The sequence below is a fragment of the Mauremys reevesii genome, linkage group 6 (genome assembly GCF_016161935.1).
Source record: "Mauremys reevesii isolate NIE-2019 linkage group 6, ASM1616193v1, whole genome shotgun sequence".
Taxonomy (NCBI): domain Eukaryota; kingdom Metazoa; phylum Chordata; order Testudines; family Geoemydidae; genus Mauremys; species Mauremys reevesii.
In genome coordinates, this window is record NC_052628.1 from 113,457,590 (window position 1) to 113,469,302 (window position 11,713).

The 11,713-nt window shown below is 41.7% G+C and overlaps 1 protein-coding gene across 7 annotated transcripts in view; it reads left to right on the top strand.

The window, feature by feature from the left end:
* Positions 1–10,751, top strand: part of LPAR1 (lysophosphatidic acid receptor 1) — a 102,765-nt gene extending 92,014 nt beyond the window's left edge. For all 7 annotated transcript variants that reach the window (XM_039544868.1, XM_039544870.1, XM_039544873.1 and 4 more), the window contains one exon: positions 9,106–10,751. In XM_039544868.1, the coding sequence (XP_039400802.1) occupies positions 9,106–9,407 (302 nt within the window). In that variant the 3' untranslated portion in view covers positions 9,408–10,751. The remainder of the gene's footprint in view (positions 1–9,105) is intronic.
* Positions 10,752–11,713: the final 962 nt, after the last annotated feature.

Consider the following 11,713-nt stretch of genomic DNA (forward strand, 5'->3'; position numbering starts at 1 on the left):
TTTTCACGAGATACTAAGTCATTAGAATGTTGAAGTGTGTAAGTGCTTCAAGAGGGGAACAACCACGGTCCTAGGAGAGTGTTTGTTGACAGAAGAGAGAGACACACATTGCTAAAATCTGAACAAATTCTATGCCTAAGTGATCAGAGTTGGATGGCAACAGATATCAAAGCAGACATGTGCTGGATTTCCTAAGGGAGGGGAAAGAAATATTGGAAAAAGTTGGGATGCCTGTATAATAGGTGATCTGGATATTACATTGTGTGAAAATGCACCAAACTCAACATCCTAACAGTCTGAAGAAAGAATCAAAAAGAGATGGGGTTCAGGAAGAAGAGGGATATAATCTTGGTAGACACCATTTATTGAAAATTCTCTTTGCAAATGGACCGAAAAAAGCAGCAAATGTGATCTTTGAGGTGAAATTCTGGCCTCAGTGAAGGTAATGGGAGTTTTGCTATTGACTTGAATGGAGCCAGGATTTTACAGGTGACTCTGGAATGGTGATGTCTATCGGGAGTTCCAATGGCTGGCCTGGTGAAATGATGCTGGAAACACTGATGCAGTAGGATGACCATTTCTTGGCTCTTTGTGGTATTCTGTCTGGCATGCTACATTCTGAATGCCATCTTTCCCTCATTCCACGTTGTATCACTTCCTCTCTTTGCTTTGGTTCTCCTGCTCTGAATTCTCTTACAATATATACATACTCTTTTGTGGTGGGATGAATATGGCATGTTTTTTTTATTTCATTGTAACTGTTACAGATCACGTTTGCCTCTTGCATACAATAGAAGCATTTAAGTAAAAAAAACAATTGGTGGGAACTGCAGCAGAGCATACAGGACAATGTATATAGGTCAGAACACAACCATGCCGTCAACAAAATACGGCTGTGTTAGTGTACAGTAGTGTCAAGCTCACACAGGAACACATTTTTTATTCCATATTCATTCAGCAATGCATTCCAGAGGGTTAGCTTGCTCAGATGAACTCACTGAAAGTGGCAGAAACTGTTGTGATGGCATTTACTGCTATGTAAAATTCTTTTGCCCTGTGTTCAACAAAGCCATTTTCCCTACATATGTTTATCGGCTAGCTCATTCTCAGAGGAGGGATTTCAAATCTGGAACTTGCTTCCCCTTTGGTCTGCTGGAGCCTGAGTTTGTTCACTTTCTGGGTATTTTGTTCGGGAACATCTTTTTCCCTAGACACTTTCTGAGGGCGTCGGTGGAAGGGCAGAGCTCTTGTTGTGATGAGCTGTGGAGAGCTAGAATTGGGTTGGTTAGAAGTTGGCCCTTTTTTAATATATCTTCATGGAGCTTGAGTTTCAGACGGGCACATTTTAGAAATTGAAATAAAAACTAAGTGAAAAAACCTGACTCAAAATTCCCAACCAAAGCTTCAAACTCATAGTAATAACTATTTGTTCTTGAGCTGAGGGTTTGGGGTGATACCTTAGCCCTTTTGGAGCAAAATGAGGGAGCATCATATCTGGCTAGAAATAGAAGAAAAAATACTCCTATTCTGTATATTTGCAGAACCATTAACTGTATTCACTATTACTTGTCACAGATAATAGTATTCAACTTAGAATGAACCTTCTGAATTTTGTATTAATGGAAAAAGACAATAAGCTATAAATAAATGCTAACATAATTAATTGGGTGTTTAGCTGTTTGTGCTACATCAAGAGAATTGCAGCCTAAGGAAGCTTACTGATATCCAAGGCATGAAAACCATGTGGCTGTCTCCCGGCTAATTAGCTACATTCCAAGTTACTGGAGCTAACAATTTTCCCTACCGAGAAATTAATCATACTTAGCTATTTAGTATTTGTTATGCCTAAAATCCTAGAAATTGTCATGCAGTATGGATGCTATCCCTGTTGCTCTGTTTGACCACGCCTTGATTCCTATAGGATTTGATCTTTCTGAGCCTCGTTTCTGCCTTTTGTTTTGCTCAATTCAGAGATGTTTCCTGCTTCACCTTGCCCTGAGTGACAGCGCTAACCCAGTAAAGTGTAACCCCTCCTGCAAGTGTATGGTACTGCTAGTCTGGGGCTAATTTTATTGCAGTCATTTTTTACCCTGTCCTCTACAGGATGCTACATCCCAATTCACTTTCACATCATTCCCAGGCAGAGTTCCCACCACTGAGCAGGGGTTTCTCCACTCCTGCCCTTCCCACCCCAAAAGTCTCCTGACCCTGCATTTTCCACCATCAACCTGCAGAGGGTGCTGCGACACTTCTTCCCCTGCAGGTAACCAGCTGCAACACCTAGTATCATCCTCACAGCTGCAGCACTCCTCTTCTCCTAGTTCTAGCTCTGAATGCTCCCAGCGGAGTAGGGAGTGGACTCAAGAGAGGCAGCTACCTAGCCAGAATCCTGTGATGGGAACAGGAGGAAAGGGGGGCAGAGGAGACTGGCTTAGTGGAAGGGGGCAAAAGTGCGGAGGAGTATGGGTACTGGGAGAGCACAGTCCTGTGCAGGGGAGAGTTGGATGGACATACCTATGGAAGGACAATGTGGAACAACTAATAATACAGAGGACTTATAGTAGTTTATAGGTAAATAAGCACTTTTCCTGGGTGGATAAGTATCACTATTATTATTTGTTTGTTTTACGGCAGTGCCTAGGGAGTCCTAATCCTGGACCAGGATCCCATTGTGCTTGGAGCTGTGAAAACACAAAACAAAAAGACCTCCCTGCCCAGACAACTTCCAGTCCAAGTAAAACTTTACAATGTGAGTAGTAGTCGCCCCAGTTTTCAAATGAGGAACCAGGCCTGACAAGGTTAAAGGCCTTACTTGCAAATGGCAAATGCAATGCTACAGCCAGGCCTGGGACAGAGAGGAGTATGTAGGGGGGAAATTACATGGTTAAACAGGAGCAAGTGAGTGCTTCAGAATACATCACATCTTATCAGAGCTGTGGAATAACTTCCCTTTCCTTCCTCCTGTCTCTCTTTCAGATTTTATTACCTTGGTCTCTTTCATTCCTTCAGGCTTTGCCTCATTGTTTTCTTGTCCAAGCGAAACCCACTTTACTTTTGTATTTGCGAGAAGTGCTGATACTCCTCTCCCGTTTGGGGGGGGGGGGGGAGCAGGGGAATTGTTGAGCTTGGAACACTGAGAATTGCCGAATCACAGTGGTGTGTGACTTGGCATGGATCAGACACCTTCTATCTTATGTTGCCATTGTAAAGTAGGGGGAAACGAATGTTCATGGAATAAATGTAATCTTACCCCATTTTAGGCAAAAGGGAAAAGAGCACTCATTAGGAAATGCTTCATCTGCTAATTGGAGAACTTTTTAAAGAGTTGCCGTTCAGTCTGGTAACTTGAAAATGAGCTCGTGTGGGTTAATGTGGGAGAGTGTGAAGGTTTGAGGCAGTTTTGTGGCTTAAAACCACAGCAGTAGGGGGCGGTAGAGAGAGACAGCAGCCCATTGGGAATTCTTGGGTGTGTTGTCTAGAACCAGAGGAGGAATGTGGCATCTGCACCACTCTTTGGTGCCATGTGTTCTCTCCCACTCAGGGCCAGCTACGTTGGCACTGCCCCTCCCTTGTCTGGGGAAGCCAGTGCCACAGGTGGGACTAGCCTGGAATAGTCTATTACAGGGCTGGGCTTACTTGAGCCCTAAGGGAATAAGTTGTCTGAGTTCCAATAATCTCATCGAAGTGAAGCTTAATACAATATTATATTGCTGTTTTCACACTGTAGCTGCAGTAAAAACATCTGTGGAACTAGAGTAAAGCTAGACCAAGTGCTCTTCCCTTGCAGAAAGCCTGACTTGTGCATGCTGGGGTAATGGCTTGAAGTCCATTTACCCTCACTTGGTTTTGGATCTGCAGTGTGTCTGCTTTTCCTTTTAAAAAAAAATCCATCAAACTGAAAATGTTTTCTCTTTTCTCAGTCACACTTGTCAGATCTGCTTCCAGTGATGTCTGTTTCTTCAGAAGCAGGCCCTTTGTTCTTGCATTGACTCTCGTGATGTTTGTGTAAGCAAAGCCATTGGTTGAAGACAACATATATGGGTAGAGGGAAAATAGACTCTCCTCAATGATTGACCAAACTGACAGATTCTGACTGGTTGATGTAAAGTGTGTCTGTGACTAATATACATCTCACATTCAAGCAGAAACCTAAATAAACATCACTTTGTTCAGAATAGTCATTTATGTTCTATGCTTTCCTCCTGCAGTATCTTTTCATAATTAGCATTAAGATTTTGTCACAGATATTTTTAGTAAAAGTAATGGACAGGTTGCGGGCGATAAACAAAAATTCACGGAAGCCCGCAACCTGTCTGTGACTTTTACTAAAAATAATAGGGGAGGGGGAGAGAATTGACGGGGGGACAACTGAAGCCAGAGAGAGGAAATAAGAGCCTAACCCGGGGCTGAAGCAGAAAATGTCACAGAGGTGTCTGAAAGGTATGGACTCCCTGACCTCCGTGACATAATTTTACTCTTACATATATTAAACATTTTTTTTCTTGTTGATATTCCAAACATTAACAGTAGGAGACTACATTCCCTCTGAGTCCAAGTAGCTAATAATGTTGTATGCTATCTGTTCAAAGGTTTTATTTTCACAAGGCATGCCTTTAAAAAAAATCATTTCTATCACAGTTAAATGTTTGGTACCGTAAATGTGTTGTGTATTATTGTTCACTGTTTGTAAATCAGTTATGTCATATTTACCCAAGCCATTCCAAATTTGGAACATACAACACCACAGATAGTAGAACATACATGAGAACAGACATGCTGGGTCAGACCAAAGGTCCATGTAGCCCAGTATCCTGTCTTCTGACAGTGGCCAATGATAAGTGCCCCAGAGGGAATGAAACAGAACAGGTAATCATCAAGTGATCCACCCCCTGTCACCCATTCCCATCTTCTGCTACTAGCCATTGAATGACCTATCCTCCATGAACTTATCTAGTTCTTTTTTGAACCCTGTTATAGTCTTGGCCTTCACAACATCCTCTGGCAAGGAGTTCCACAGGTTGACTCTGTGTTGTGTGAAAAAAATACTTCCTTTTGTTTGTTGCCTGTTAATTTCATTTGGTGACCCCTAGTTCCTGTGTTATGAGGAGTAACTAACACTTCCTTATTTACTTTCTCCACACCAGTCATGATTTTATAGACTTCTATCATATCCCCTGCTTAGTCATCTCTTTTCCAAGCTGAAAAGTCCCAGTCTTATTAATCTCTCCTCATATGGCAGCCATTCAATATTAATAATTTTTGTTGCCCTTTTCTGATCCTTTTGCAATTCCAATAGATCTTTTTTGAGATGGGGCGACCACATCTGCACACAGTATTCAAGATGTGGGTGTACCATGGATTTAGATAGATAATATCATATTGCCTCTATCTTATTATCTATCCCTTTCTTAATGATTCCCAGCATTCTGTTAGCTTTTTTGACTGCCGCTGCACATTGAGTGGATGTTTTCAGAGAACTATCCACAATGACTCCACGATCTCTTTCTTGAGTGGTAACAGCTAATTTAGACCCCATCATTTTATATGTATAGTTGGGATTATGTTTTCCAATGTGCAGTACTTTACACTTACCAACCTTGAATTTCATCTGCCATTTTGTTGCACGGTCACCTAGTCTTGAGAGGTCCTTTTGCAGCTCTTCGCAGTCTGCCTGGGACTTAATTATCATGAGTAACTTTGTATCATCTGCAAATTTTGCCACCTCACTGTATACCCCATTTTCTATATCATTTATGAATATGTTGAATAGGACTGGGCCCAGTACAGACCCCCAGGGGACACCACTATTTACCATGCTGAAAACTGACCATTTATTCCTAAACTTTGTTTCCTGTCTTTTAAGAAGACATATTGATGATGATGATGATTTTTGTTTGTTGTGATAGCCCCCTAAATGTGGTATGTATTTTCGAAACATGGAGCAACACAGTCTCTGCCACAAAGATATTCCATTTGAATCCTAGACAAGATGCATCATGTAAGAGCTACAACAGTTGGAGAAATAAGGTCTCATGGCTACTTTGTTATTATGTACACCTCTAGCCCGATATAACACGAATTCCAATATAACGCGGTAAAGCAGTGCTCCGGGGGGAGGCAGGGCTGCGCACTCCGGCGGATCAGAGCAAGTTCGATATAATGTGGTTTCACCTATAACACAGTAAGATTTTTTGGCTCCCAAGGACAACGTTATATCAGGGTAGAGGTGTTTATCCACAATATTTGCAAAGAACCCATTCCCTGAAAAAAAACAAAAACCCACACTAAAATCCTCTTGCTGGACGCAGTGCCTTTTCATCCTTGCTCTTTGAGTATCCATTCTGACCTTCTTCCTTATACAGTTCTCGCTCCATGTGTCAGACCTGGACAAGTCATTCCGACAGTGCTCCATGCCTTCCTCAGTAATCTTTCCTTCCATATCACCCCGGACATCTATGATTCTATGATCAGTGAGTCCTAGGGCTATAAATCATAAAATCATAGAATCTCAGGGTTGGAAGGGACCTCAGGAGGTCATCTAGTCCAACCCCCTGCTCAGTGCAGGACCAACCCCAACTAAATCATCCCAGCCAGGGCTTTGTCAAGCCTGCCCTTAAAAACCTCTAAGGAAAGAGATTCCACCACCTCCCTCGGGAACCCATTCCAGTTCCTCACCACCCTCCGAGTGAAAAAGTTTTTCCTAATATCCAACCTAAACCTCCCCCGCTGAAGGCTGTATGAGGGTTGCCTTTGCCTCAGTCTTTCAGTGAATGGGAGGTGCCTGATGAGGAATGATGTCTGAAAGTTCCTTTAAATGATGGTGTTGCTTTGGATTGGTCTGGGGATAGTGCCGTCAGCACATGGCATTTATTTACTCAACCATTTTGAAAAAAAGATCATTGAAACTTCACCCAGAGGCCCCCGGCACACAAGCATGTCTATCAATGTAGGTGACGAGAGAACAGTGCAACCCGGAGTCTTCGCATGAGCGTTCTGGGGCCTTCAGTCCGTTGGAGCAAGGTCTGTGGCTGTACAGTGGCCTGTGTGAAATGAGTTTGATGGCCTATCTGTTTCCCAGTGGAAAGGTGTCCAAATTGCACAAAACCACCATTTGCCCTAGGTGGGAATAACTGCCACCTTCTTGGCAGACACAGCAAAGAGGCTGTGGGATGAGTGGGCTGTGCATAGTAAACTATTTTCCCTCTTGAACTGACCCCGCCAGTCACAATGGGGGCACGCTAACAGATACCATAGTGATGGCTGCAGTATAAGAACCTAACCGGAATAGAATTGACAGGGCAATATACGGAAGCTTGTGTTGTCGTTGTCTGTGCTAAATATGTCTATACGTAGGGACTTTATTTTTCCACTGATGTCAATCCAGCAAATCTCAGGAGCATTGAAATCCCCCCATTTTCTCTCTCTCAAATATTTTCATGTCAGAGCTTCCTCTTCTATGGAAGCATCCTGAAGTGCTCAGTAAGAGAATACCATACCTGAACTCACTGTCCCTATTAAGATAATAGCTACTTGATTTCATCCCTGCACTTAAATACAGAATTTTGTGCTGAGCTTTACCCACACTCTGTTCTGCAAGTGGTGGGGGGTGGGGGTAGAGAGAGAAAGTGTTTTAATCAATGCAAGATTCTTTGGCAATCATGCTACTGAAGCCTTAGGAGCTTCTGAAGACAGCTCTAAGAAAGGAAACAAAGCCCTTGAAAGGACTACCTTTCAGTGCACGCAGGGCTTGTTTAGTACTTTCCATTACATAATGGGCCTGAAATAGATTAGCAGGACCCAAACAAATTCTTCTCCTTGAGAATTACTCCCTGCCATCGCTTCTCTCTTTCTGCTGCTTCATTCACAGGGCTAACAGAAGGGTTGTCTTTGTTGTTGTTAGCTTGAGAAGTAAATTGCCGCATTGTTTCCCAGGAGCAAGATTTAATCAAAGGTCTCTAGCTGAAGTGGAAAAATGCTTCTCATTATCACCTTTAAATGGCAATATATTTGCCAAGGAGGGAATATTTAAAGAGGAGGGGTGGCTCTTCTTCTGGTTTGAAGTGCTGCCAGAAAACATTATTTTCAGATTTTAAGAGATAAACCTCTCATCATGTCACTGAAGAAATTGCTGGGCGTATATTTATTATAGAAAAATAAAATTAAACATTGCTGCTGGCAGGATTCCCTCTCCACTCTGAACTCTGGGGTACAGATGTGGGGACCCACATGGAAGACCCCCTAACCTCATTTTTGCTAGCTTAGGTTAAAAACTTCCCCAAGGCACAAATCCTTTCCTTGTCCTTGGACGGTATTGCTGCCCGCACCACGTGATTTAGACAAAGATTCAGGAAAAGGACCACTTGGAGTTCCTATTTCCCCAAAATATCACACCAAACCTTTCACTCCCTTTCCTGGGGAGGCTTGAGTATAATATACCAACCAATTGCCTTTAATAAAAGTACAGACCAGACTCTCTATTTTTAGGACACTAAAATCAATCAGGTTCTTAAAAGAAGAACTTTATTATAAAGAACAAGTCAAAGAAGCACCTCTGTAAAATGAGGATGGAAGGTAATTTTAGAGGGTGATAAACAAATTTTAAACACAGAGGATTCCCCTCTAGGTTCAACTTCAAAGTTACAGAAACAGGAATAAACCTCCCTCTTAGCATAGGGAAAATTCACAAGCTAAAACAAAAGATAATCTAACGCATTTCCTTGCCTTTACTTACAATTGCTGTAATTTTATATGTATCATTTCAAGATATATTTTCAAGAGATGGTTTACCTCCTTGGTGTCTCTCTGTTGGTTCCCTCGGGATAGAGAAAGAGAGCACAAACAAAACCTCCCTCCACCCCCAGATTTGAAAGTATCTTCTTTTCCCATTGGTCCTTCTGGCCAGGTGCCAACTAGATTAATTGAACTGATTTAACCCCTTACAGGTAAAATGATTCTGTACCTATGGCCAGGAGGGATTTTATCTTACTGCATACATAAAGGTTGTTACCCTTCCCTTTATGTTTATGACAGCTGCTTTTAGTCAGATCATTTACACAGCCTGTTATGTGATCAGAGCATTGATATTTGATTTTTCTTTCTCACTAGGTGCTTTTATAATCTGCTGGACCCCAGGATTAGTCTTGTTGCTCCTTGATGTTTGCTGTCCTCAGTGTAATGTCCTGGCCTATGAAAAATTCTTCCTGCTACTTGCTGAATTCAACTCTGCCATGAACCCCATCATCTACTCCTACCGGGACAAAGAAATGAGTGCTACCTTCAAACAGATCCTCTGCTGTCAGCGTAGCGAGAATGCCAACGGTCCCACCGAAGGCTCTGACCGCTCTGCTTCATCACTCAATCACACCATCTTGGCTGGAGTACACAGTAATGATCACTCTGTGGTTTAAAAAGGAACTGAAAGATCAAAAAGAACTACAGAGAATTTGTATTGATGGATGAACAATAACAGGCTAGAAAACCACATCGAGAGGGCTGGGCACAAGGAAAGTAACAAACTCACAAGACATTCTTAAATACTAATGGACACAGTATTCTCTTTTTCCAGAAAACCCACCCACGCACAACACCAGCCATGTATGCAGAACTGGCCGTGCTATAGCCCTCATCCTTTCTTCTGTTTTCTGAAACTGGAAAGCAGCTTCCTTGCAATGGAATTCATAATTAGCACTAGGAAAGTCTTATTTAGACTCCACTAACTAGACTCTGTCAGAATATGCTTTGTCTTGGTTCCAGTTGAAATCAACTCTGATTAATTAAGCGTATACCTGCTTCACTGCATTTACATGTAGACACTTAGTCTTGTTTTTAAAAAAAGAATGCATTTCATTTAATAAATACTTAATATTTATCACCATCCGCATGCTTGTGATGGACATTAACTGTGCAGGGAGAAAAAACATGCTGTAGTCTTTGTATTCTTAGCTACACTGCCATAACTACAACAAAACAAAAATATTTTTCTAATACTGGCCACAGGAAAATGATGGAAATTCGGACTCTTCCTACCTTCTTTACTGGTGTTAGAGCACACTTGTTCTGTGTGATGGCGGATTGTTTTAATTCAGAAAAAGATGCTAATTGTAACGTCCACAGGAAAGTAGAAAAGCATAGACTGTATTACAGTGTTTGTTTAGTTTATGAAATAAACAGTACTCTAGTCACAAGGTACAGTAGTTAACTTTCTTCTTTGAAGTGTGGTATTGAAATATGTAACATACACAAGGGGTCCCAAGTTTATTCATGGTCAGCTCCTTAGGTAGGATATGTCTTTAATGTTCTAAAAGAGCTACAGTCGTGAGGCTAAGCTGAAGCACAAGAGTGTTTTGTAAGATGTGTTTATGGTGTTGGAGTGTTTTTCTCATTCATTGTGGAATGCAAAGGGATTTTTTCAATGCATAATATAGTGTACTTTGTAAACGCTTTTTTAAAAAAAGAATTTTTTTTTTTTTGCGCACTGAGTGAGGGACATTTTTGAGGGTATCTAAAAAATTATTTACCCTTTATCTCATAAACAGTAGTTACTTGGAGCTACGGTACAATTTTATTTTTTAATTAGATCAAATACATAATCGGTCAAACAATTGAAACCTCCATTATGATAAGCCAGCCAAATATCTGGACATCTCATACATGGCTACTTTTAAGAAGAGATACCACCTGTCCAAATATAAACTCCCATGAATTATTAAATACTAATGAAAATCCATAGTCTGTCATCAAATACATTTTAGCGAAGAAGAGATCTTTGTATTAAAGAACTTGGGACCTTTGTATGTCAAATTGCTTGTTTGTGTGAGTGCGCCCATGTGTGCATAACAATGTAATGGACCATAACTAAAGTTCATGACTGGCTGTTTTCCATGTTGTTAGATGCTTAAATAATAACTTGCTTGAGGTTTATCAGTCAGTGTAATGCTCTGGAATGTTACGTAAGAGGTGTTGGGATACTGTCATGGGGCTATTGTGCAGAGGTCGATAGAGTATGTAGGTTTAAGAAGGATGCCTGAAAAAGAGAATTCAGCACCCAGGAGGCAGAGAGAGTGTAAAGTTGCCAGTGTGTGTGAAATCAATGGGAGTTTTGCCATTGACTTCAGTGGAGCCAGGATTTTCACCTGTAATGTTTAGCAGGTGTGCAGGGGTTGTGTGAAAGTGGGGGAGATGAGAGCAGGCGGGTGGGCTTAGAGAAGGTGTCCAGGGATCACGTGTCAGTTAAACAAGGGATGGATATTTACACTTACTTTGTACAAAACACATATAGCTGTATTCTTTACTGAGGTTGAGAACAAATGAACTCATGATTTTTCACACATGTAACTACAATGAGAACTAGAAGATGGGCTGTTTGAACTTAACGGGGGGAAAAAACCCTCCACATAAGCCACTAATAAAGTTTTCTCAATGAGTGTACAATGTTTGTTGTGCATACCTGTCAGTGCTCGGAGAACAAGGGTGATTCCCCAAAGAGGGGAATAGGTTTGGGGAGAATGTCATCTCTGTTCTTCTGGCCTCTGTGATCTGCTCTCCCTTCTGCTGGTTGCTTTAGTGAGGAGGCATGATAGAGGACTCAGCACTTGAAGAGTCTTCCCGGCTTCCAGTGTCTCCTGCAGCAAAATGGGGGACGCTGCACTATCTGGGTTTAATAGTGGTTTTCCTCCTTTCCTGCAGGCATTTATGATGCCACGTGTGGGAGTCA